Source organism: Lampetra planeri, chromosome 29 (genome assembly GCF_965212315.1).
Source record: "Lampetra planeri chromosome 29, kcLamPlan1.2.h2, whole genome shotgun sequence".
In the NCBI taxonomy this organism is placed as follows: Eukaryota; Metazoa; Chordata; class Hyperoartia; order Petromyzontiformes; family Petromyzontidae; genus Lampetra; species Lampetra planeri.
The window spans coordinates 12,538,279-12,566,036 of NC_136135.1; the positions used below are offsets into that span (position 1 = coordinate 12,538,279).

The window sequence follows — 27,758 nt, forward strand, 5'->3', positions numbered from 1 at the left end:
CATGTTTCCCTATCTTTGCCTTTGGGACAGCAGGGACACTAAGGCGCACTACCACAGGCGGGACTGGCCACAGCGGACCGAGTTCTCTGTGGGGAGGAACAATGTCAAGTGAGAGCCACTGGTGGACCCCCGGAAGGTGCTGATGCCACCAGCACATGAATTGTGCCTTATGAAACAATTTGTCAGAGCTGTAGATAAAGGAGTCGGCAGCCTTCAAGTACCTTCAAGACTTCTTCCCTAAGCTGTCTGAGGCAAAGGTCAAAGCCGGTATCTTCGTCAGACCACAGATAAAGAAGATCCTGGAGTGAAATGAATTCCCCAAGTTCACTAGTAAGGAGAAATAGGCTTGGAACAGCTTTGTTGCAGTGTTTCGTGGCTTCCTGGGCAATCACAAGGTCGAAAACTATGTGGAGCTGGTTGCGACTGGTGAAGAACTACGGCACAATGGGCTGTAGGATGTCCCTCAAAGTCCATATCCTTGATGCTCATCTTGATACATTGAAGGAGAACATGGAAGCGTACTCGGAGGAGCAAGATGAGCACCGCGACCAAGGACATTATAACAACTTAATGATGGGAGACTAAATTTCGATTTAAAGCTTTCCATTCTACGTGACTTTACCGAAAGAACCAAGAAGATGATGGGAGACTACATTTGGGGGCTGATTCGTGAAAGTGATTTACAGTATAATCGTAAATCTCGAAAAACTACTCACTTAAAAAAACATTTTTAGTCATTTTTGTATTACTTCAGTATAAATATATGCTAATTTTGATTTATGTTTTTTTCTGATTTTATGTAAACGAAAAGACACAAATTCGCGCGTTTTCTCATTGAAAATATGGAAATTTCAAAATAGCACTGTCCTGGTCACAAAAGCAAAGTTTGTGGGGAATAATAGCCATTTTCTATACTTTTTAGGCATAAGCAATTAAGAAATAACACTTACTACCCAGGAACAAAAATTGTGTTATATAGTGTGATACAATTCTGCTGTTGTGGAGTGACTCATGCAGCCAGCTATGGCTGCAGGGTTTGGTGGTACATGTTGTTTGTCCTTTATTGTGAAAATTCGGTCAAAGTTCTTATGATCACTGTTACATTGCCTTTATGGCTTTATTTTGGTGATTTCGAAAGTTTTTTGGTTTGGCCATGTTTGTTTGTTGTAGTACGGAGTTAGACTGATGGCCTTAATCTAAGTTGTCTTGTGGTTGTTGTTGTTTGACTTGCATCCCACTGGGATTTGTGCACACAGCGTTGGTGTACGGTGCTATTTCTGGAATATTTTTTGCTGTTTATTCCTGGATTTTCTGTTTGCACATAGTCACTTTCAGATGTTTTCTTCTTCATGTTTTTTGTTTGTTGCGGTTGCACCCGATTCAAGAGCCGAATGGCTCACAGGGCTATACCTAATAAATTAACTTGAATTCTCAAGTTGAAGACTAAGGCGTGAGCAAAAATGTATTTGGTTGATTTTCAAACGACAGTACAGTACCTATATGAAAGTACTGAATAACATTAACAATACTAACCTTTTTTTATTTTACCGGTTAAGGCCCACTGATCTATGTAGCTATTTTTCAGAAGCGACCTGGCCACACATAGCCAAACGCATGTTTCTAAATGTGGAGGGAAAAAACCGGACGACCCGGAGAAAAATCGACGTGACCATAGGGAGAGTGAAAGAGACACCGCAAACTCCAAATACACCGTAGCATCAGGCGTCAGGGTCGGGATGGAACCCACGACCTCCTGTGCACCAGGCGAGGTAGTTAACATCTCCTAGCCACCGTGGCGCCCAGTAGTTCTCTTCCATGTCCATTGTTCTTCAATAATGAAGTCGGCATTACGCCGCCCTATTACTCTTCTACGACCGTGGATGATCTTCCCGTGAGCTTCACTCGTTGATTAATCCTTCCATGTGGAAGGCGGTTCGCTACGTACGGTGCGAACGAAGCTCAACACGCATACCACTGTACACTTGAACCGCCGCAATGTAGGTCACAACTCACTCAACCTGCTTAACCCATTCACCCATTCCATTCAACGACTATGAACTCAACCAGCACTGTGGTCAGAATCAGAATAATCGTGGTGAAATCCGATGAGTGATAAAGCTCTTTTTCAGAGATGTCCAGTCGGAGTCGGGGGTCAGCATGTTAGCAGGTCATCTCACTTGCGCTCATTCCCTCCCATCGTCTTTCTTAACGCTTATATTAGTGTTTTTTTGCGAATGCCGTTCCACGCGACTCGCAATTTTACAGCAACAGATCGGCTGCAGCGCAACATCGTCCTCCGAGCTCGTTCAAATAACCTTGCTCAATTGACGACGCGCGTCAACTTGTTAACAATACTTTAGCAGTCCTATTTGTTGTTCCTTTGTCGGTTTGGATCTCCTGGTGGGGGTGTTTCTGAATAAAAAATGCGGTAGTTTTCAATCGTCTAATTAAATATAAACCTTGACATGCTTTGGTAAAAGCCCAGCAGTTTCATCCACACGACGAGCTGACAGGGGTGGCCCACCGCTCCACGTCACGCGGCGCCGCGGGGTTTCCCATGGAGGCGAGCACGGGCGGGGCGGACGCGGTGACGTCGACGGCCGCAGCGCGAGCGCGGCACCGGAGGTGCGCGAGCATCCGGGGCCCTGATGAACACTTGGCTGGGGCGGGGGGTGCATCGCCACCAAGACAAAGGTCCCCCCCAGTATAGCCTTAATAGACTTTCGGGGCAAGTGCTGTTAGCGCAGGCACCTCTGAAGGCCGCCACGGCACACGAGGGGGTGGGGTGGCCAGTACCACGCCCGGCCGCCTTTGTTTCCCTAGTGGCGATTGTTTTTACGCACCGCACCAGGTACTCATTTGAGGCTGATTCGACCCGACAGGAGGTCCGGGAACGGTTCAGATAATAATCATCACTGCTGTTGGCCGTGAGCGGGAATCTAAATCGGCTCACGAAGTTCGTAATAGCTCAGCGTGCAAACCGCGACCACCTCCATCCGGGCCTTTTGACGGAGGAGGGGGCGGCAACCGCCAGGATTTTTTTTCTTTTTTAAATCAGGGGCGGGGCGAAAACATCCGGGTTCTGTGCGAGCGGGCGTGAATATCCGGGTCCTCGTGGGGGGCGGGAACATCCGGGTCCCGCGTGAGTGACGGTTGCCGTGGCGACGCCTCTCGTCCCGGTCCCGTGTTCGCTCCCCGTCCGCCATTTTGTGGCGCTGTTTCCCGCCCTGGCCGTCGCTTTCCTCGGGGATCTCCGCGCCACGGGCTCCGCCGCCGCGGTCGCGGCGCCAAGGGAGAGCCTCTACGTGGGCGCCGTGTACGGTGGCATCGCGCCGCCGGGCGCATGGACTCGGCAGGAGGCGCGGCACGGAGCGCGGTTTAGCGCCGGGCTCGGCTCCGCGCCATTTTGTGTGCGCGGCCCCGGGGGCGCGGGGAGAGGATCGTGGGGGACGCGAACGAGGACGAGGTGAGACCGAGTCCCGGCGCGACGAGACGCGTCGCCGGCTCGCCGCGGCTCCACGGTGCTGCGTGGAGCTTGTCGTGCTCAAGTTTGGTCGCGCTGTGGGCGTGGGGCTGGAGCGCGGGGGGCGGATGATGATGATGGAGGAGGGAGGGTCGGACCGCATGTTAATGCCGTGAACTCTACGCGAACCCCGGCCTCTGTCCGCGTTGGGCGTCGCGGCGCCGTCGGGGCCCAACGCCGACCCGAGTGTACGTGGTCCTCGGGGTTACGGGCTCTGAGAACGGAGCCGCGGCGTGTGCGACTCCTGGGTGCCCGGCTCCATCTCCGGGTCCGTGACTCCATCCCCTTCTCTCCCCGTCCCCGGTTGAGCTGCACGAGTCGCTCGCGACTCGGCGCTGCGTCCTGACCCCTACAAGTGCTCTTCCCCGATCGCGGGTCACTGCTTCTCCTTCCTGGCGAGTATCCGAGTGAGACGCGGCGCGACGAGCGGCGCCGTGGGGCCACCACGGGGCTCCGCTGTATTCCGCGACTGCAGCGCGATTGCTTCCTTAGCGCTAACTCGTGGCTGTGGTGCTGCAGGGGAGTGATCCTCCTCCACCATTTTGGACTCCTCGCTCGGGAGGCGGTATCCAGAGACATTGCGGCGTTAATGTGTTGCATTCGAGAAGGCGTTGGGTGCAAAGCTGTCCGTGGCTCTGCGGGGAGACGCCTCTTCTGTGTTGTCTGCTCATCGTCGGCGTTAGCGGAAGGTCTGGCGGTGTGTATGTTGTTCAGTGTGTTCCTGTCTTGTGCCGCGTTTGTTTCTGAGGAAGTCTTACCAAGTGTATGTTACTGTCCAAGCGCCGCCTCGTTGCTGATTGAGTGCGGTGTTGTGTTACGGAGATGCCGTGTTTCTGAGTACTGTACTGTGCCGTATGTGTTGCTGAGTGTCGGTGCTGTGCACATTACTGAGAATGTATTGCTGAGTGTGGTGCTGCTGTGCATTTTAGTGCAGTGCTGTGTTACCGGCGGCGTGTATTTATGTACCTTGTGTGGAACTGCGTGTGTTGCTCAACTGAGTGTGGTGTTGAGTGCAGCTGCAAGTGTGGCTCTGTCTCACTGAGTGCGTGTGTGGAGGGAGTCCGTGGTTGTGTTGATGTTGGGTGAGTCCACGTGTTCGCCTCGTGTGTCCGCCCCGCGCGGCTCTGGGCGGGGGGCGGGGCGGCACGGCTCAGTGAGTCGCGCGGCTTCTGCCGCCCTTGTGGTGCTGCGATTATTAAAACCTCCAGCGCATAATGCGAGGTATGCGTTGACCTCATCAGCACCGCGGTGTGTGTAAGCGCTAATGAAGAGAGGAAGCGAGTCGGTATTGTAATGGCCAATGGGAATGCCACTGTGTGTGTTTGGCGATACTGTGCAATTAGTCGATTCAAGAAAATGTATTGCGACGCTAAATACTACAGCACAGGGTGTAAGACATCTTTCATTATCAAGTAAAACGTTCAAATACGGAGCGTGCATGTACAGGTTGTGACTGCATTCTGTGTGTCTCCCAACAGCATTTGGGACGATGGTGATTGATCTGCACTGCCCACCAGTGATTCTACAGAAATCAATATAAGTCCAGTGAGTGCTACATTTTAAACATTCACTTGAATATCTGGGGGTAATTGCCCGGCGCCTTTGAACTCCCCATTTCTGATGTTTAACCCTCGGTACCCCGTTAAGTCAATTGACCCAGGCCAGACTCGTTGGATAGCCTGGTTCATAGCACAGTGCAGGAACCACTTATTCAGGGTTGGTGCACCCCAGTATATCCGCTTAACCAAACCATGCTATTTCCATGAAGACTAAATTTAGACCATTTCCAGTTTATGGTTGTATAAAATATATCCTTAACTTGTCACTTAACGAAATATAATGTAATAATATAACGTGAAGTATTTTTGTCTATTTGGCCACTGGTCCACACTTGGGTAAGGTGAAGCAACTTTTGGACTCATTCGTTATGTATGTGTCATTTGTGCTCAGTGGTGAGCCTAAATCATCGCATACGCCATATCAGTATTAACGATATTTTACTTGATTGCGTGGCAGATTGATGCAGTCTCCATTTGTCAATCATAAAAAGTGTCCATTTGTCGGCTGGGTCTGTGTAGGCCCACGTATTTCCATGAGCAGTGAGACTTTATAAAACAACAGAGCAGGAAATTTAGGTGAGGTCAGAGTAGCAACTGTATCTGGTAACGAAATTAATCATATTTTTGTTACATAATAAAAGTAATATTTAGTCTTAATTTTGCTTAAGTGGCAGTCATTTTACAGGAAGTTATCACACAACCTGCCAGAATCACTGTTGCTGAGTGAGTAGAACATTGGGACAATCATTTAAAATAGTAGCGGTCCACTTACCACAGACATTAATATGCAGTGCTCCTGGAAATAACCTGGGTTTATATGTATGACTACAATGTGGAAATTATATTGTTCATTTTAATTATTAAAAAAATCCTTCGAGCAGTTTTACCCATTACAGATCAACGTTTTCATTGATTTGAGATAAGTAGTTAAAGCTGCGAGTGTCTCATGGGCGCAGACACAAAGGAAATCATTGGTGTCCCTTGTCTTGCCAGAGAGGCCCCTCGAGACCGAGCATCATCGGCCACTTTTACTTGTCATAGTTCATAGCCATGTCATTTTCTCAGAAATATCTAAACCTGCAATAGAAAGTTTTCTTATCCGTCATCAGTTTCATCTGCAAATTTTAGGGTAAAATACAAAGGATGCATTCCCCCATGCATGTATCATTTACACCCTTCTTGTTAATCGACTGCACTGTGATGGCCTATCCATAGCCTGCAGGTCATGGGAAATATAAGACCATACTTCACCAAGCTAGCCAGCTGTGAAAGGTTAAAGGTGGGGAACGTAGTCGTGGTCCTGCCCTTTGCTGCCGCCAACGTAGTCCCAAAGTAGCCTATTCAGCAGACAGATTTCATGACTGGATGTAGAAGAGATACTCCAGTATAATGGACAACAAACTCAAACAAGCCATGAACATTTAAAGTTGACATTAAACAGAATATACCGTCATCTAACCTACTGAATCATTGAACTTTGTGTAACATGGTCTCAATCGCCAAACCTCAATCTCGCAGAAATGCTGGCCTAAAATCCTTGCTGAATTTGTCAAAGTCAAAAAAATTATTAATTTAAGGAAAACATTAGTTTACAGTTTAACACCAGTCACTGGAATCGGATTTAAGCCCATGCTGCCTAATTGACTGCATCATCTATGTATGCTAATGGTCCATTCAAGTCATGTGACCCAGTTTGTAGTCTTTAGTAGTTGTACTTATTGCAATGAAGCCCTCGTATGAATAGTGGGTATGTATTCAAAATCAAAATATTGCTCTTAAACAGAACTAATCTCAAGGAAAGGATCTTTATACTGTCTAATATGTGCCATCATACAGTCCCTGATAACGTTACCACGCTAATGCAAGCCTTAATTAAGTACCAACAACATATACATTAAATAATTGTATTTGTGATATTGTATGTGTGCGAGTGTGGTGCATCTGCCAGTCATTTCAGTCAACCCATGGCACCTGCGTGTGCTTAATGACCTGCCAGCGGGTGTTCGACACTTCATGTGGCCTTAAAGTGCACATAGCCTGGCACAGGCGCCGCGGTGACGTTACCGCCACCTAGTGGCGAATGGCGGTTTTTTAGCTTGTATAGTTGTGTGCTTTTGTGATTGCATGTGTGAGTTGTTGCAGCAAAAGATGTCGAGACCCTCCAACGAGACATCGTTTACCACTCACAGGGTCCTAATTCAATTCGTGATTTTTTTTAAACGCCTTTGTAATACATGTAGACTCCAACGGACCATAGGGTTTGTAAACCACTTGTATGAATATAAAATAATCGATTTATGAATGCACAGGTGAATGGAAGTCGATGGATCTTTACATGTCAAGTGCTTGCTGTCATTATGGATGTTCCATTGCACGCAGGTTAGGGGTTGCTCTTTGATCCCAAGGTATAGAGCATATTCTTGTGCACGTGTAAAGTGCAACAAGCCTTCCATAGTTAGTAAGGTACTTTTAAAAGTAAAATACAGTAAAGCTGATTATTCAGGGATATGCTAGAGGTAGGTGGCTTCCTTCTCATGTACAATTATGAGTTATGGCTTGACCATTCATCCTGCTTTATACTTGGAGACACCTGGTAACTATTTGGCCAGAACCGAATATTGGGTACAAAAGTCCAGCATATGCTTATTTTTATTGGATATTTGGTGCAGTCCCATTTCGAAATTTAGATTTTAAATAAAATGTTAATTATATTTATTAATCTGTCCACGTGAGTTCTTGTTTTATTCTTAACTTTATGTGCATGTTGCTATGGGTAAGTAAAACAACTGATTTGTTTGGATTCTAACAGAAATGTTCTGCCTTTCCAGGTGTTTGTAACTTTCAAACTCCTGGGAAATGGTAAGTTCTTAAAATTTTCTATTGCAACACTTAATCAGAGGTGTTTTTTTAATTCACAGTTCACAACCAAAGAATATAAGAATGTTGTGTAGTGGGAATTTGCATCGCAAAATTACAGGTGTACAAGTGGGTTGCATTTGTATTATGTAGCACTTGGTATCAGACACGTAGATATATTTGTTTGCCAACTGTTTTAACAGAACAATTAATTAATATCATTCATATTTTTGCCAATCTGCAAAATGGTATGTTTTAAACGTGTATTTTCTGAACGGGTTTGGTAAAAGGTGAGTAATTGCTTGTAGTTTAGAATGGTAGGGATTTATTTCAAACAATCATCTTCAATATTTCAATATATTCAACAAAACTAAAATGTAATGCTTTTTGTCAGCGATATATGTAAATATAAAATAACAATGTGTGACCTAAGTGAAAAATATATACATTTCGTAAGCTTTCAGTTGTGTTCCGATGGTCCAACTGGCAATTGTCAAGAAATTTAATTTCTGTACCTCCTCTCTCAGGTAACAGTATAAAAAAAAACTGCCCAGTAGGATTATTGAACATAATTACTGTTAAAGTCACACTCGGGCAGCAAAGGGTGTTCATTGTATGGCAATCAACGTGATGGTAAAATTTCACATTGCTTACCTGGCTGTGACCATCAGGATCATTACACATGAGAACCTGGTTCAATCACTGCCAGTTCTGTCGATCATGCTATCATATCATACCTGTCAACCCCTTATCAGTGCCTACCCTATTCCAGACCAATTCAGACTTTGTCACCCCGTGCCCTTAAAAATCTCAACGTTCATCCTCCAAAGTCCCATCACAAGGGAGAAACACAAACAAATAGACAAAATATATATATATTTTTGCCTGTATTGAAACTACTGTATGCCGCATGGACCTGAACTCAATTTCCCTGTACAAGAATACGGGTAAACCGTATGGGTTGACATGTATGTGCTGTGACCCACTCAGTTACCCAACATGGACGTTTTTATATCTATACTGTCATATCTTGCGCACACACTGAAGACAAAGCTAAAACTTACATATTTTTAACACGCTCGTTGCTGCTTAAAGGTAGGCGTTCTTTTCATCCTGGGCCGTCTGACAAAATCTTGTATCTATAATAATAAAAGGCTTAGATTTAAATGCTAAAACTACACCATCACGCTCTCTAGTGGCGTCCTGCAGTACACCTGAATTATATAACCAATTACTGTATGTTACATAAAAATAAAAAGGGGTATTTTCTGCCACTTTCCTCAGGGACCGTTTTGAACCTGGTTATACTTATTGCATAATTTTACTGTCCTGGTGACTTCGGTTACATGGTATTAAATAATACTCACTTGCAGAAGATTGTCCGATTTAAAATCAGAAAAATCACGTTCCTCCAAACACATTGGTAAACTTGAGCTGTCCATGCTGAAACCCCAGGGGAGCTGTCAATGTCTGTACCTGGAGTCTGTGCTGCTCCAGTTACAAGGTGCTTGTTATCTCCCTCGCCTAGTATACATGAGGTTGTGGGTTCGATCCCGACCCTGACGTCTGTATATTTGGAGTTTGCATGTTTTCCCCGTGGTCACGTGGAGTTTTATCCCTCTATATTCTGAAACTCATAAAGTGGCACATTGCCATTACGACGAGCAAGTAGCTGAGTGGTATATATTTTTTTTATAAAAATAAATGAAATCTTCCGCAAAAAAATCAGTTCATTCTTGATTTGAAGCTTTCGTGACTGCAGGAATCCATACTCTTTGGTTCTTTCGGTAAAGTCACGTAGGTATAAAATCAAATAAATCACGTTTCGGGCGCAACACAAGCGTCCATCATATTCAATTCAGATTACAACACATTATTTTTTTGTTGTACCTTCGTTTCATTGCTTCAGTTCTCAATAGCTAAAGTAGCATAAAAAAAAGTTAAGTTAGATTGAGTCAATCTGTGAGTTTCAATTGTTATAGCCTCATATGACTGGGGTTTCTGTGGGAAATTTGATTGCCTCCTGCATACCAACAGCAGCTTACATTTACAATGCACCCATAATGTAATCTCTCGGCACAAAAATACACTCGTAAAAGGTGTGCAGACTCTGTAGCTGTGTTTGCATGACCCCTCATTGTCCAGAAGGGTCATGGGGATCACCGGGGTGGGGCGTCTACCTACTTGGCCATCCCACCACGCCCACGGCTGTCTGGGTGGCTGTCTCGGAGGGCTGCATCTTTTTGCAGAATAGTGAGGCGTGGTACGCTAGCACAGGCGTCGGGCAAGGGAGGGTGGGTTGTTTGGGCAGCCACTGGAAGGACAAAAATGTTTTGCCCCCAGTGACATCACACACGACTGTGATGTACTTCCTGTGCACAGCCTCCTTTGGTTGATGACAGTGTAGATTGGAGGTGTGCTTTCCTGGTCGATCTGGTTTACCTCCCAGATTAGGTGGGTCCATGTGCTTTTGGGTAGTGTAAACATTGGCATTGAGTGATATCTGAACCGCACTGGCCAGTATGGTGTCGTATGGTCAAGCAGCCATTGCAACTTACACAGTGTGGGGAGTCCTTAATTCAGCAGTACATTAATAAAGGGTTGTAGGTTTACAAATGTTACCGATAATTACTGTGCCGTTATGTAACATACATTTTTAAATGTAGACCATGTTGGTGCTGTGATTACCAAAAGCTTAATATTTAATTTTTGTGTGTGTGTGGACTTTCACACACGGTAGTAGTGTAGCGGTTAGCACGCTGTGCTATGAACCCGAGTTCGATTCCCGCTCATGGCCAACACCAGTGACGATTATCGGAACCGGTCCTGGTCCTCCGCTAGGTCGACTCGGCCTAAAATGAATACCTGGTGCGGTTGTGTAAATATCGCCACTAGGGAGACAAAGGCGGCTGGGCGTGGTGTTCACCACCCACCCCCTCGTGTGCTGTGCCAGCCTTCATAGGTGCTCGCGAACGGCACTTGCCCCAACAGTCTGTTAAGGCTATACGGGGGATCTTTGTCGTGTTTCGTGGGTGAATATAAATTCCCATCGGTAGTCACGCATGAAATCCGTAAAAGTATCTTTCTCATGAGAGCTGTAGTTGATACTGGTCGTTTGTGGTTGTTTATTAGGTGTTATTGAGGAAACATTTTAGTGCAGGGTATCTTCTGACGAACTCAATCACGTGTGGGAATACAATTCACTGTTTATTATTTCAGTTAGGGATTCTAAAAATCAAATTAAAAACATTATTGCCACAAAGCGATTGGGGTTTGAGTCTGCTTGTTTTTGCTGCAGGTTTTGAGGAAAACCATCTGACATCTTCCCCATCCCTATGTCTTGGAAACTGCTTGGTGATACATTTCTCCGGAATTCAAAAAATTTACAAGTGTTTTTTCACAGTTTCACCAAATAGGTTGTAGGCTGGTTATTCTCTACATGGGTTTTTTATCTTACTTTGACCCTTAAATTTCTCCACCAGCCCACAGTGCCATTGTCAACTTACCCATGAGGTTCCTGCAGACTGTGATAAAGTAAATGTATTGTAGTTCCCCTACCTTCACTAACGTTGTGGTGCACGTAATAGCCTGGTTGGTTTCCTCCAGCATGTTACTTCTTGTTGGACTTTAATCCGTTATTCATGGAATGTGTTATACTGTGATTAACCTGCCAGGTGTCACAGCAGTAGAGCAAGTAAGCGGCTCAATAAGAAGACATTGAGTAAATATCCTAATTGGGGGTTAAGACGGTGCATTTTCCCTCCAGGGTTAACAAAATGTATATTAAATTGTGGACAAGACAAATGGTGTAGGGTATCACCCCTGCTATAGGAATGTGGAATTTCCACCACGAGCTTTAAGGCTATAAACAGAAGATGAGAAAGGAAGGACAATGCGTTGCCAACCGTGCTAATCGCAGCCTCCGATTAGCACGTTTGGCTACGTTCGGTGCGAAAGAAGTTCAACATACAATACCTATTTAAGCAGTAAATCACAACGACTTTCACGTTGTTGCACTAATTCGAAGTGTAAGATGAGCCTTTAAGGTATCTACTCGGAGGGCTCAAGGGCATCTTGCGCGTAAGATGCTAAAGCAACTACTTGTCAGAGTTGACACTTGATGTCCTCCACACAGTTATTGAGGTCAGCCAGTGGTGGAAGAATGGTAGTGCTCCATCTAGTGGCCTGGAGAGGAATTGTCTTGGGCTGAAGGCACGAAACATTGCAGAGAAAGTACCGGTACTGCAATCTTTATTTGCGCAGGGAGTGACAGCTTTTCCATGAAAAGGTTGGACATTAGAATGTGCATTTGTCAGATATATTTTGCAGGCTATGTTACACGCATGATTATGTGATTATTAAAATGTATATTTTCTACACTAGCAAGATTTGTATTGATACTTCTTATAGATGTTTTGGAAATAGGATGAATGATTTGCTAATCAATAATTTGTGGCACAAAATGTACTTAGAACAAATACAGCCAGTAATTTGGTCTTTAAATTGCGTTAAATGTTTGACGGTAGCGGCTTACAAAATCTGTTTTCACTCAGTATTGTTTGGTCATTGGAGTCATACTCATGATTGACACCACTTAGCACGGGATCGCTGACATTACCTAGCAAAGCTCTCATTTAAACGCCACTTACAGTTACTACCGTATTTAATCCCGACTCGTAATAGTGGAGTTATGCATCCATGCAGACTGGCAAAATGTGAGTGAATATACGACGTTACACCAACGTTCGGGGCCCGTTATGCTTATTCTCGTGTCCGTTTTTGTATTTCTCCCCCATTTGTTATTTTGTCATAATATTACAAAAACAATCATTCGGAGCGAGCCGTTTTAATATTTTAGCCATTTCTCACTCTGTCAAATCCGCGGTTTCCAGACACATTTGGTAATGGGGCCAATTCTGTCCCCGTTCCCCCGGCTCGCCCGCCCGCCCCGCCCGCCCGCCCCGCTCGCTCCGCCCGCCCCGCCCGCTCGCCCGCCCCGCCCGCCCCGCCCGCTCGCCCGCCCCACCCGCCCCTGCGTTTTGGTGGCTGCTATCCGGTTCAGACTGGTTTGGCTGTGAAACGCGCAGAAATGAATACAGTACATGCCGTACGTGTTTGCTGCAGGCATCCCGTGACTCTGCTGTTGCTACCTGCTTCCGTATCCAAAGTCGTCACATGACCGCGCGCGCGGCTCCATTGGCCGATGTCGAGACGCGCCGTCGCCCAGCCCTTTCGTTTAATGCCTATTCATTGGCGAGCCCCTTTCGCTCAAAGGGCCAATCGGCGTCGAGAATGCACCCAGGGCACATAGCAACAAGGGGGTATTTGCATAGGCAGCTTTGATTGGCCATCTTGTAGACGCATCATTGCTTGTTTTCGCTGTGATTGGCTATGCAAATGAGGCTTGTTGCTAGGTTCATGCAGGGGATGAGTCATAGCGACTGCAGTATAATCGTTGGTGCTCGCCTCCACGCAAAGACTGGAAATGCCAGCGTTTTATTTTTAAAATGATGTAGTAACAGTACAGCATGTCTTAACGCGTGTTATACGCAGTGATGTATAACGCATAAAGGCACTTTTTTTTATGTCCGTGTAGTTTCAAACATTGAATAAGAGATCTTACTTTAAAATGGTGTATTTATTTAGTAATGGGTGATTTTAAAGATTTACATACAATATGCAGCTTTTTTTCTAGCGTAGAATAATATTCCGTAAGATAACGAATTCACGCCTTACATTTGCATTTGTTTAATTAGTTAACAGTGAAAACTTGAGGAAATATCGTGTTAAATAAATTTAAAACAGCCGTACACGTGTATACAGTACGGTCTACAAAATATAAAAAGTCAAATCTACTTGCACATTTAATTACATTTCATGCAAGATACAGAATAAATATACTGTACTAGAAAATAAAGACTGTCAAGCAGTATATACAAGTATTGGTTTAAGGTTAGCTTACCATGTCTTGTCAATTGCCGAATGTGAGACAATTTTGATTTTTTGATGTTAGTGCAAACCTATTTACATTTAACACCCTTTAGCAGTTTTTTCAGTTTAGTAATATGTATATCAAATACATGGATATTGGGATATATACAGAAAATGTGAGCTGTATTCTGTCCTGGAAAGGACACTTTCCACATTGCTCGGAGAGCATGTGTCTGCGCTTTAAATAGACAAGTGGAACAGGTTTGGGACGTAGCCTCCAAGCTATAAATGGACAGACCTGGCACAACGTGGCCATGTCTTGAACATACCAACGCGCCGACATAGATGGGGGGGTTACCATTTTTATATTTGTCTGGGTGCAGCAAATAACATAATTTGCGAATTGCCGAGCGTTCCTTGTGTATTCGTTTACGATTGTGGAGTAATATTGTCATGCTCTCAGTGTTGGATTTGCATTTGTTTAAGGGTAGCCGTAAGCCCATAATAGTAGCACCCCCTGTCCCTGTTGGGCTGAGCCAATCGAGTCGGCTGCCTGCGTCGCTTGGGTTTTCTTATTCATGTATACGAGTTGTCGTATTTTGAGGAAGCTAAACAAAATTGTGGTCGTTTTATTTCCATTCACTTTAGTAGTATTATTTTTCTATTTAGAAGGTTTGTATTGCCACGCATTGCCAGGCGCGCTGCCCCCCCCCCTGTGCCGCCAGCGGCGGCATCGTGGAACTCTGCGCGCCGCTCGCGCCCCGCCCGCCAATCAGCGGCGCGGCCGCCGCCGCCGCACGGGAAGGGCTCCTGGCGCCTCCAATCGCAGCGCCGCCGAGCTTTGGAGTAGCAGCGACTGTTGCTATCTCGTAGGCTTCGATGTCCCGGAGTCTGATGATTATTACGATAGGAAGATCTACCTGCAAACTTGTCTTTGGGATATTTTAATGAATCGGCATCGCAAGCTTTGAGGAGTGGATCTCGGCAGAAGCTGTGGCGGAAGACGGGACTTTGATCGATCGTAAGGGTTTCTCACCTTGTAGACGCTGTCGAATAGTATTCGCAGTGCTTCAGCGACTAATGCCATTGCCAAACGTATTTGGTTGCTCTGTACTTGAAGACAAGTGCGGTACTTTATTTGTAAAACTTAATCACGTATTTTACAGGATTGTAGTTAATGGTTAATTTATATATTTATGCCAAAACAACCTAGAAATCTGACCGTTCTTACAGCGCAGCACATCAGTATTGGCCTTTGACAACTGTAGTTTTATCCAACATCTTTTATATGTGCTACTTTGTTCTATATTGCTATAACTAAGCAAAATACATCTTGGACATAAAGTTCACGGAAAGGAATAAGGAAACGTTTGACTCCAGCTGTTGGATTTACAAGCCGCGGCGAACGTGACGCTCATGAACTTTGTTGGACCTTAATGATGCCAACACAATGAAGCACAGTAGAATCATAGAACTCTAATTCTGTCAAGAACAAACGTATTTATCAATGAAGAAGATAACTATTTTGGGCCGAAAGCATAGGTGGACAATTTGTCGCTTTCTCCACTCTCTGTTTTTGTAGTTAATTCATATTCGACTGTGAATACCGTGGGAATGAACGCTTAACCACCTTTAAAAGGGAACCAGAATACAATTTTCGATCGGCAAAGCTCATCCACCACGAGATCATCCTAAGGAATACTTATTCCGACCTTGGACTTGTGGATTTAGTTTCCATGGTGATCACGTTGTGCTCCTTGACATCTTCGGCTTCGCACACGATGCTCGCGGCCCTGACGACGACAGAGTGGGTGGACCAGGAGCAGCAGCCCCCCTTGGGCTACGTCTGCCCTGCGCGCCCCAACAAACCCAGCCATGGCCATAGTAGGTGCTCACGGCAGCAACCCTCTCGCTCGCACTCTCTGCTATAAAACAAACATCACGTTACAGCACTGCTAACACGCACCCCCAATGCTTTGCTTGCATTGCTGTTAATGTGTTGTCAGCCGCTAATGATGAACATTGAAGCATTCTAGTGTCCAATGATATACAAGTTGTAACATTAACATGTAATTCGCCACTCGTGGATTTTCTGCAGCATTTCAGCATTTTCACTGATGTAAATATGGTAAAAAGTTAATACATTTTAAAGTGCATTAATGGTAGAAATGGAACCGATCCTTTGTTCCTAGTGAAAATGTTACAATGGGTAACTGAATGGGTTGGCTACACAATTTCATGTTTTAGTTGAGCTGTCATGGATTGGGAGATGCTTCATTTTGCTTTATTTGGCTAATTTTTATTTCCGTGTTTCTGTTCAGAGATGGGAGGAAGGTAATCGTATTAGAATAAAAAGTGCCTATTTGTATTCGCACAAGTTTGTATTAGGTTGATTGTCAGCAATGGAATTGCTTAATATCCCACTGTCAGTGATTTGTGTCTTATGCGTTGTCTTTTCAGTACTGTGCACTACCTGGTTGGTCGTCTGATTGGATGAAATTTGTCACATGCATAACATTTCTCATTCTCCATGGAAACGTCTAACAAATGTGTATAGTACACTATCCTGCTCGCAGTAGGATCTTTATTGAAGGACATAGATATTGTTATCCATTGATTGTCTATATATACACATGGCACGTTTTAAAACAAGCTTGTGACTTGGACACACAGCAACATTGAATTCAAGTAGAATACGTAAGAGGGGGGAGTACTTTTTAGGGTGTGATGTTCTGACAAGATTAAGATAAAATGCGTAGGTCCTGCAATTCGTAGTTTGACGGAAACTGAAACCTAAAATGTAAGCAGCTCGTAGCCTGTGTAGACATGTACCTGGCTACCCTGGGCTGCTTTACTTTGAGGCTTTGTTCATGAGAAAAGAGACTTGAATGGGACCGCTGCGTACTGCCGTAACGCTGCAACGACGACACTGTAGTGACACACTCAAGGTGCCTCGTGACCCGTTGTTAGTACGTCACCACAGTCACGTTACCAGAGCAAAAAAATACTGAAGTGGTTTTTTTCTCATTACGTAACTTCCGTTAAGGGTCAAAGTTAGGAGTAGGGTCATATATTGGAACTTGCGTTAGTCTGGTACCGCTCATTTTTGGTAGGGTTTATGGTAATAACCACTTGCCAAACAAACCTTCCATGCTGCCCTGACTGGGGATTAAACTTGTATTGATTTCATGACTTGCTACGATTTGATCCTGTGGGCAACTTCAAGAATACATTTTTGGGTCTCATTTTTACATTCTCATCGATTTTGTGTCTTGTTTTTTTAAATGTAATTTGTATTGTTTTAATTGTACCATTAGCCGCTTTGTAACAGCATTTAATTTTCATGTAATTTCCAGAAATTGAAAATAATCGATCTACACGCACAGTTTGATGCAAATGTTGATCCGTTTTAATTGATGAATTGATACATTATTACATGGCTACTGGGAGTGGTCTCTTTGTTACATAGCATGTCAATGATGTCACCTACATGTGTCTATCCCCATGCACAACGAAGCTTAGCTGGTACACCTGTGGGGGAATCCATTCTGGGTGAGAATAGAGGTGTGTGTCTGTACACATGAGCACCGAGTGGGGTGGGATCTCGTTGGGTGGCGTTGAGCCAATGCTGCCAATTTATCATTTCTGTGGCGAGGCAAGGCTCTTGTACGGAGGGCGAGCACATTGACAATCGCTTTCACCAACTCGTCATCTTTTTGTCAGTTTAAATCACCCCCAATAATGTCAGCTTCTCATGCCCCTTCCGCACATCCATTTAAGTATTCAGTCTATGTATATTTTTAGAGCCACTTTAAATCACTTTTATCAGGTCTAACAAAGCATTTCACACACGATTTGTATATAGTACAGCAATCCCTCGCCAACCGCGGGGGTTAGGTTCCTGAAAACCCCCGTGTTTGGCAAAACCGTGGTCGGCTAGACATAAAGGCTTATGGAAAATAGGGGGTTAATTTCCACGGCCGCTATTAACAATCTCATCGAAGCCTAACTACTTATCCTATGCATTCCATAAACATGAGAAATATGTCCAGTAATGCATCAGCACAAATACATTTCATATTAATAGTGTCATCGTTATCTGGACTTCACTATCAATATTAGTGATGATGATGTTAGAGGAGGGGGGGTTATAGGGTTGAGGGGCTGTCCCCCTCAGAACTTGTTTCTCTAAAGACAAACCTCTCCTTGACCCTCGCCACCAGCTCGACACTTAGGGGCCATGGTTCAGAGCAAAAATGAGTGGCATTGTACAGTGATTACAGTCCACTTTCACGAGGTATAAATTACAGCACTACGCTTTGCCGACTGTTGCGCAACACTGAACGGCTCGGACAAGGACTGTACGCGGGCCAACGTGGATACACGCGCCTGAAGTGCCCCTGGTGGCGGATGCTTGAACTCGGCTGGAGATTTGAAATCACGGGTAGCGGAAAACTAAACTGTGATTACGCGAAACTATACCGTGGTTGGCAAAACGGTATATGTAATATGCGTGGATACCCGAAACCGTGGTTAGCGAGAGATTACTGTACTTGCTCTCATTACAGCTGTAACGAATAAGTTGATGGCCTCAGCCCAATCATCAAAGACTATACAAAAAAATGAAGTTATTATAACACTTTACAACGTTTTACCATTATTTGGGACTTAATCAATAGGCAAATTTATCGAAAGTTTGAATAAAACTCATGAGAAATGCAGATTTTCATTTTTCGGATGGCGATTATGTCACGCCATGCGAGCGCATCTGATATCGTCATGACATGTGGCATTACGCAGTGTCCTGTGCCGTGTGATGTCATCTCCTTATCCAGCTCCAACGCTAACGTTATCAACAGTCCACTGCTGGATGAAGGCTAACCAAGCCTGTGCCATCTCTCAAGCTCCTGTGGTGTAAAAATCCATTGAACACCTTCACAGCAACTCTTATAATAGCTCCCATCTGTGGTGGATATAATCTCAGATGCGTTCTTTGTCTTTGTTGTGACTCCTATCACTTTGTTGACCATCGACCATCATTCCTTCTAACCATGACGTTTCCTGCCCAAGTCCACTTTTCTGAACAGTTTTAATGAAGTCGTTCACCTGCGTGTCTGTCAAAAATAAAATGCTTCCATAGAAAAATGCATATTGCAAATGTTACAGAAACCATGTGTATATGGATTTAGGACCCTTACAATTCAATACCATGGTGTTATGTTCTAATTTTTTACTTTAGCATGCACCCATACTGAGACAAAAACATTGGTTTGGTTGCACAACAAACACCATATTTGCAACGCATTTGGGATTTAAATCAAACCAGGTTGACATGCACTTTCTAGTGTAGGCTACTCAATGGTATGATTTTATGGATATAACCGTGAAATTTAATTACAAACGTTCCTCACTTAACGCCCCCCGCTCCAATAGCACGAATAGGTAGTTACGCGATTCATCACTTAGGAGCATACTTCATACTTAAACTATGCGTTTCATGCCCAACAAACAAAAGTACTTTTTTTTTAAATAACAAAATATTTCGCAAGTTAACCAACTTCAATCCTGGCGTCACCATGTCATGGCAGCACCCAATGTCACGGGTTGGGCATATAAATCTTAGATCTGCGTAAAAGCATCCTTTGGAAGGGTTCAAGAAGCTCTGAAGTTAGTCCTCCTGAAGTAATATTTCTAAGTAGTAATCTTTTTAATCTTCATTTTGTCATGAAGTTTTACATTTATACGTATTTAGTAAATCCATTGCTAAAATAATACAATTAAATGATACGGAATTTTTCTCCAGGAACGCGCACAACCCCCCCTTATAACGTGTATTTCTATGGGAAAATGGGCTTCATACAGGGCGATTCGACTTGCGTGCTGTTTTTCAGGAATGCATGTCACGAGTGATGTGTGGGAAGCCTGTACTGTCGATGTATCAACAACGATGAACAGCATCGGTGATGCTTCCTTTCCAAAGCACTGGTGGTATATACTTTCATTGGATACAAGTGAAACCAGTAATGAGATGAGTGCACTTGACAGTGAGATGGTGGAGAGCAAGGACTATTGTGAGGGACCAGGTTTGAAAGGAGTAACGAGATATTTCGGCCCCAGAGATGGAGACAAGGAGAGGCAGGAAAATCAGATGAGAGCAGAGCCTGGGGAAGGTGGCACATTCGGGATAGTCCAGGTGATCAGAGCCCCAGGGAAGTGCAGCCAGGGAATGACGAATTGCATGTCACACATTGTATGTACATCCCTGGAGAATTAGGTATGTCACATTTCCAGAATCCAAGGTAGAATACAAATCGTAACACAATATTGCTCAGTTTAGTGTCTGTTGATTAAAAACAAGAAGTATATCAATACTAGCCTTTGCTAGGAAACTTCATTTTATATATAACTAGCTTTACTACCCCCGGGACTTGGATTCTTGTCTTGGATTAATACTCGGCCTATGCGGAGGGTGGCGGGGGGGATGCGTGACTTCAGCAGGCACACTGCATGACGCTACCGCCTGCGGTTGACATCACAGATGTGACGTCACCGCTCACTTGCTGTGCAAAATATATCCATTATTGCGGCCCCCCCCCCCCCATCAAAATACAAAAGTCTATTTTTATAATTTTTGCATTGTGTATAGTCTGGAAGCTACCCACATGCCACATTTCAGGTTTGTTGCATGTTGGGAAGTATGCTAAACATTTCGAACAGATACACATTCACAAATTTTCCTTTTATATATATAGATAAAGTGTTGTATATCCAACATTGAAAATGTACACCTAGAGTTTGCTTCGTACTTTTCTGTATATACTATTTAGTATACAAATAGGTTACGTTGTGAAATGTGGTAGCATAATTATTTAAATTGATGTCCATTATGAAAGTGCACAAAAATGGCACTTATGAATTGCAGATTCTATTATCATTGTTTGATATCACATCCGGATACGACGTTGTGTTTATGCCCCTATCCGGTGCCTATGGCAGTAAGTAGCCCGTAGTGTCAAGCTCAGATAATTGCACGTTGCTATGCTGCCTGTATGGATGCTCTAGGGGTGTCTACATTTTTTTGCATTAAGGTCTGTATTTGACTAATTGTATAATATAGTGTCCAGTGTTTGCAGCATTGACGAATCATAATTCACATTTCAGCAATTTGTTTAGTGCTGGGGTTGTTTCCACCTGATGACGGGCACTTGTGTTGCACCCGAAACGTCGTGATTTAATTTATTTTATATCTACGTGACTACCGAAAGAACCAAAGAGTCACACAAATATATTTATTACCATCCCCTTCAACTTCACCATCATTACCACTACTGTCATCGTTTGTACTACCACCATCATCACCATCAGCATTAAAATATTCGGCACATTTGTCAAACACTGCTCTATGGGGAACACATAATAATAATTATTGAAAACTTGCAGCTCAGCACACGGCGGATACCTGCGCAGCGCGACTCACAACCTCCTCTTGATACCAAGATCCAGGATGGTCATGTATATGCGCAGCTTCTCGGTGGCAGCCCCAACAGTCTGGAATGCAATCCCTCTACACATTCGCAGCATCACCTTAATCGCCTCCTTCAAGAGAGACTTCAAAACTCATCTCTATAACCATGCTTTCGAGCGAATCTGAGCTTGGCTCCGTGCCTCTGAGTTGCGGCCGTCACGTCCGCAAATTTGTGTGCGTTATAAATTGAATTATTATTATGATCAGTTAATGATATTAATTATATTGGTAGGAACCTCCTGGTTCCACCAGCCCACAGGGGATTATTGTGTCTGTCCGTCGTGCATCCAAAAATGGGAGGGGACGGAGGGGTTGGGAGGGGAGGGTGGGGCTGGGTGAGGAGGGTGGGCCTGGGAGAGGGGTGGGGCTGGGTGGGGAGGGGCTGGTCACCCCGTGGTGCCCTTATAAAACTCAACGTTGAACCTACTCACGCCGGCTTGTGCCCGCCCTCAGTCGGCCATATTTGCGGAATACACCACGCCGCCGTTGAACCCTGGCCATTGACCGAGCAACCCAACGTTCCTACCAGCTCCCTCCGCAGGAATGTGTTTATCAATGTTATACAGCGGTAATGACTCTGTTGCCTGTATATAACAGGCAGAGTTTTTCACGTGATATCTCTTAGCTGTGAGCACTTCTGGGTAATGCAAATTACTCAACGTTGATCATAAGAATCTCCCAGCAGATAATAGCTCCTGTTGATTTGGGCTGTTGGATAATAGGAGTCATGCAAAAGAGAAGCATACGTAGGAGGACTTATGTTGCATAGTAGCAACAAGTTGTCTTGAGTATACCGAGTAAAACGTTTTTATGATCAGACTTAGTGCTGCATAATGTATGAATAGAATGAAAGTGGATGTGGGAAAATATTTGAAAAATCATGCTCCTTTTTATGGATTTTCCAGTCTTTTTAAGTATATAATTACTTAATGAGTGGGCTACATATTTGTTTTCTTAACTTTGACAGTAGTTAAAATCACACTTGTCTTAAGGGTGTTGCAAATCAAATCTTCTTGGCAGTTCATATTTTAGGTTCGTTTACCGCTACCTCTCTGGCCTAATTTCTAGGGAAATTACCAGTTTTGTCAGGCTTCAGCCATAATGATTATTTTGGAATTGGTAGTCCAAAAAAACCTGTAAGAGCAAAAACAACGATATTTCTAAACAAGGCACCCTGGGCAAAGGTTCGTTTTTATGCCTGTGCAATGACCAGAAAGGATGCTTCCTGACAGCAATGTGTTTACTTGTTATAAATTCTAGGACTTTTAATGAATTTCACAAAAGTTGAACATCTTATGAAGGTGAAGTCACATTTAATAAATAGTTTTTGTCCTCGAATTTGGATCAACTGAATTTAAAATAAAAATGACTGATGATGGTGCAATGTTTTGAAGACCTGCACATGATGGAGAAGGGCAAGATTGTTAACAGCCACTGGATTGGGACCCTTGGGTTGTGCACTATGGGAAGACCTAAAGCCAAATGGAGGAATGCATCTGATTCCAGCAGGGTGATAGTGTGGCATCAGAGATGCTGGCCATGATGAACTATTCATTGTGATATTTGATCAGTATTGAACTGAAATTTAAACATTCTCTGTTCGTGTTCATATTGTATCCAGACTTTGTCATGCTGTCTACTGTGATTAGCGAATGGTCACTTTTTTGTACCTAGATCAATGGTCGTAGGTGCTACATGTGTCAATTTCAATCCGTAAGATCTCCTTGGGTTGTTACGGTCTGAATGAGGCCTCACTCATTGTGACAGCCTGCCAGACTGCCAAACATATGAAGTAATATATAGATAAATTCACAGCGTGTTTGTCTATCCTGCTTGGGCAGGACATACTGCTTGAAGGGATGATTGCTGATCGATGAGACTGGTTATGGAATTACAGCCAAAAGAGGGGAACATGCCCATGAGGAGCTGAAGTAATGAGATCAGCTCATGTGCAGGAAGGAGCGAGTTGGATTATGGCACTGCAAGATCATGAGGGATGGTGACGATGTGGGGAGAGCTTCTTCCAGGAGTGGATTGATCATGGCTGACTGATGATGATGAAATTAAATTTCAAAGCTGCAGTGAGCCATTGTGATGGTAAGTTTGAGTGACAGTGTGGGCCAGATTGAGTGCGTTGGACTGTATTTGTCCCGTGGCTGTAGATTTGATAGGCCTGTATGCCACCTTCCTTGTCTGTCTTAGGTACCAAGTCTAATAGCATTTTTACTGAGTCGATCATATCTGTATAGATGTGCTGTCACTGTCAGCTTTTGCTGAGTGGACATGAAGGCTACACAGTTGAATGAAGATAATGTTTATTTTGTGCATATTTTAAGTTTTGATTCAATTTTGTAGAATGGGTTTGTGTGTGACTTGACTTTTTTGGTAGTTGGCTTGGCTTGGACTCGTGCAGCCAGGCACTGTTCACATGGTTGTGTGTGTGCATTGTCTTGTTGAAATTTAAATTAATAAAGAGTGTGTAAGCATGTACAGTTAGGGAAAACAGTATTTGATCCCCTGCTGATTTTGTACGTTTGCCCACTGACAAAGAAATGATCGGTCTATAATTTGAATGGTAGGTTTATTTGAACAGTGAGAGACAGAATAACAACAAAATACAGAAAAACGCATGTCAAAAATGTTATAAATTGATTTGCATTTTAATGAGGGAAATAAGTATTTGACCCCCTCTCAATCAGAAAGATTTTTGGCTCCCAGGTGTCTTTTATACAGGTAACGAGCTGAGATTAGGAGCACACTCTTAAAGGGAGTGCTCCAAATCTCAGCTTGTTACCTGTATAAAAGACACCTGTTCACAGAAGCAATCAATCAAACAGATTCCAAACTTTCCACCATGGCCAAGACCAAAGAGCTATCCAAGGATGTCAGGGACAAGATTGTAGACCTACACAAGGCTGGAATGGGCTACAAGACCATCGCCAAGCAGCTTGGTGAGAAGGTGATAACAGTTTGTGCGATTATTCGCAAATGGAAGAAACACAAGAACTGTCAATCTCCCTCGGCCTGGGGCTCCATGCAAGATCTCACCTCGTGGAGTTGCAATGATCATGAGAACGGTGAGGAATCAGCCCAAAACTACACGTGAGGTTCTTGTCAATGATCTCAAGGCAGCTGGGACCATAGTCACCAAGAAAATAGTTGGTAACATACTACGCCATGAAGGACTGAAATCCTGCAGTGCCCGCAAGGTCCCCCTGCTCAAGAAAGCACATACATGCCCATCTAAAGTTTGCCAATGAACATCTGAATGATTCAGAGGACAACTGGGTGAAAGTGTTGTGGTCAGATGAGACCAAAATGGAGCTCTTTGGCATCAACTCAACTCACCGTGTTTGGAGGAGGAGGAATGCTGCCTATGACCCCAAGAACACCATCCCCACCGTCAAACATGGAGGCGGAAACATTATACTTTGGGGGTGTTTTTCTGCTAAGGGGACAGGACAAATTCACCCCATCAAAGGGATGATGGACGGGGCCATGTACCGTCAAATCTTGGGTGAGAACCTCCTTCCCTCAGCCAGGGCATTGAAAATGGGTCGTTGATGGGTATTCCAGCATGACAATGACCCAACACACGGCCAAGGCAACAAAGGAGTGGCTCAAGAAGAAGCACATTAAGGTCCTGGAGTGGCCTAGCCAGTCTCCAGACCTTAATCCCATAGTAAATCTGTGGAGGGAGCTGAAAGTTCGAGTTGCCAAACGTCAGCCTCGAAACCTTAATGACTTGAAGATCTGCAAAGAGGAGTGGGACAAAATCCCTCCTGAGATGTGTGCAAACCTGGTGGCCAATACAAGAAACGTCTGACCTCTGTGATTGCCAACAAGGGTTTTGCCACCAAGTACTAAGTCATGTTTTTCAGAGGGTCAAATACTTATTTCCCTCATTAAAATGCAAATCAATGTATAACATTTTTGACATGCGTTTTTTTAGATTTTGTTATTCTGTCTCTCACTGTTCAAATAAACCTATCATTAAAATTATAGACTGATCATTTCTTTGTCAGTGGGCAAACGTACAAAATCAGCAGGGGATCAAATACTTTTATCCCTCACTGTATGTGTTTGTTGTTGAAAAAATAGCAGATATTGAGTTAATGTATTTGATCTTCTAAAAATAAGTTAATTATACATTTTTGAAGTATACTATGCTTTTTGTGACATTTGATTAATAACGTGTTTTTAGACAATTTTCTGCGATTCATAGTGAACGGTTTGATTAACTAATGACATTGGCAAAAACGTGTTTGGTAAAATTAAGCATGTTTAAATATGAACACCTAATAACGGGAAAACCTAGTCTCATATTTTGGTACTGGCAAAGGAGGTCTCATGATCTAGATGCTCACCCCGAGCCCTCATTACTCTGATAATGCTTGTCTTTGTGCTGTACGCCTTTTGGCGTCCTCTGGTCTAACACTGTTTTGAGACTAGGTTCAAAAGAAAGCTCTCTGGTGTGGTGTGGACCAATCAGTTTCAAAGACAATGCATATATTATCAGAGTAAGTTTTTTGTTTGCATTCTGACCACAAGTATTGTGGTTAATGCAGACATGATTCCTTGTAAAAAGTTGGTGTTTTAACACCAAACTGTTGCCAGAAAAAAGGGGAAAACAGATTCTCACTAACTGAATTGTGATTTTCCAGCTGAGGCTACGTGTTTGAATATTTATCCTCCCAAGTTTTCACCATGTGCAGCTGCGTTTAACGTGGTAGATGCGTTCCTGAAAAGTGTTGCGTTTCAGCGAAAACAAACAATTTCCCCATAAATAATGTAACGATAAAGTTTTGCAAGATACGATGTATGCTTACAGAAAGATGGCAGGATAAATAACTGGGTGTATACTGCCGCGTTCCTGTATCATTCTCCATACTGTATCGCACCGCTCAGCCCTGCAGCTCAAGAAAGTAGTTTGTCATCGGCCACTCAGAAATCGCGTTGTAATGGTGTTCGTTCCACAGTGCGTAAAGTATTCGCTAATGGAAGAATCGCATTGAAGATAAAACGCATTGAGCGATCGCACGTTAAGCAGAGACTTGCATATTGTAATTGACTCCTGAAGATGTGCACAACTGTGCATGGCGAAAGCTTGAACAAAGAAACGCTCAAGCAAATTGCATTTTTTTCCTCACTCTTTGACCTGGGTTGTCTTTGACTTTAATGTGTACTTTTTGTTGAAGGCCATGTGTTTTTGTTTTTGTGTGTTTCAGGTATAGAGGAAGCAGCATGCAAACACTCGTCCTTGCATCTGTCCACCACCTTCCCGCTCGCTGCTGACAGCATGTCGTTTTCTCCTCAACAGCAGTTCAGCGATCAGCCCATGGCTCAAGCGCAGGTACTCGCTCTTGTCAGCATGCTTGCTATATTAGTTTTTCCAGTTAACACAGATGATGGCAGGGTAGCACAGCAAGAAATTCCTGGGTTCGATTCCTGACTCGGGCGCCTTTCTGTATGGAGTTTGTATGTTCTCGCCCGTTCTTCATGGGTTTTCTATGTGTTGTCCAGCTTCCTGTTATAGCTAAAACAAACCTACGATGTAACCTGTATTGGCCAAACATCCCAATGCTGAAAAGTTACCTTAAAAATACTCAAATTAGCAACATAGACACCTCTTTGAAAAACTTGGAAGGACCCTTCTTGGGTAAACAAGCATAATATTATCTGTGAATGGTAGTTGCATTTACATCATCATTTAGTATGTAGCAGGTATCTTTTGAGCAATTGGACATTTTGTGAGAATGAAACGTGTGAGGATGGGACTGGTGCCAACTGAAACGGTGGATTTGCTCATTTAAAATTGAGCATCCACTGTTTGAGAGACTCTTCTCACGACGGCCTGAATGTTGAACTGCTATTTGTTTGTTGAAAATACATTTTCCACTGTGTTAGCCTCCCATCACTATTATGTACCAAGCTCAACAAATAGAGTACGACTCCACACTGGTTTGAGCATAGAGGAGATACTTCATCTGACTTGGTTAAAAAAAGAGCATGCGTGTGTTTCCCCCTGCTGGAACAACCTACGTGTTGAACTGTGAACCTGTGCATGTAGGCTAGTATTTTCATTGGAAGCTGTGCATATCAATTAAGTGTTCGTTTTAGTACCTTTTTGAGTACATGCATGCCTCAATTCTTAGCACACATTCAAAGTGTGACGTTTCCCTTTCCTCACATTTCAATGCCTAGGTGTTATTTGTTATATTATTCATGCTACTTAATCATCAGAGAGTAAATTATAAAAAAAACATTTCCTCGTGAATTATTAGAATTTATATTCTTTGATTTATTTCGGTAAAGTCACGTAGATAGAAAAAATAATTAGAAATAAAAGCAAAAAACCCACGAC

General features: G+C 43.7%; 1 protein-coding gene across 10 annotated transcripts in view; it reads left to right on the forward strand.

Moving 5' to 3' along the window:
• The first annotated feature begins 3,134 nt into the window (after positions 1-3,134).
• Positions 3,135-27,758, forward strand: part of DYRK1A (dual specificity tyrosine phosphorylation regulated kinase 1A) — a 50,539-nt gene continuing 25,915 nt past the window's right edge. Inside the window, exons 1-6 of one of the 10 annotated variants that reach the window (XM_078608309.1) lie at positions 3,135-3,466; positions 5,002-5,068; positions 7,911-7,941; positions 15,676-15,753; positions 16,330-19,857; positions 26,623-26,747. In XM_078608309.1, the coding sequence (XP_078464435.1) occupies positions 19,833-19,857; positions 26,623-26,747 (150 nt within the window). In that variant the 5' untranslated portion in view covers positions 3,135-3,466; positions 5,002-5,068; positions 7,911-7,941; positions 15,676-15,753; positions 16,330-19,832. Of the gene's footprint in view, positions 3,467-3,695; positions 3,919-4,047; positions 4,213-5,001; positions 5,069-7,910; positions 7,942-14,625; positions 15,754-16,329; positions 19,858-23,291; positions 23,492-25,420; positions 25,915-26,622; positions 26,748-27,758 lie in introns of those variants that run through there. The other 9 variants (XM_078608306.1, XM_078608307.1, XM_078608308.1 and 6 more) reach the window with 9 other exon arrangements.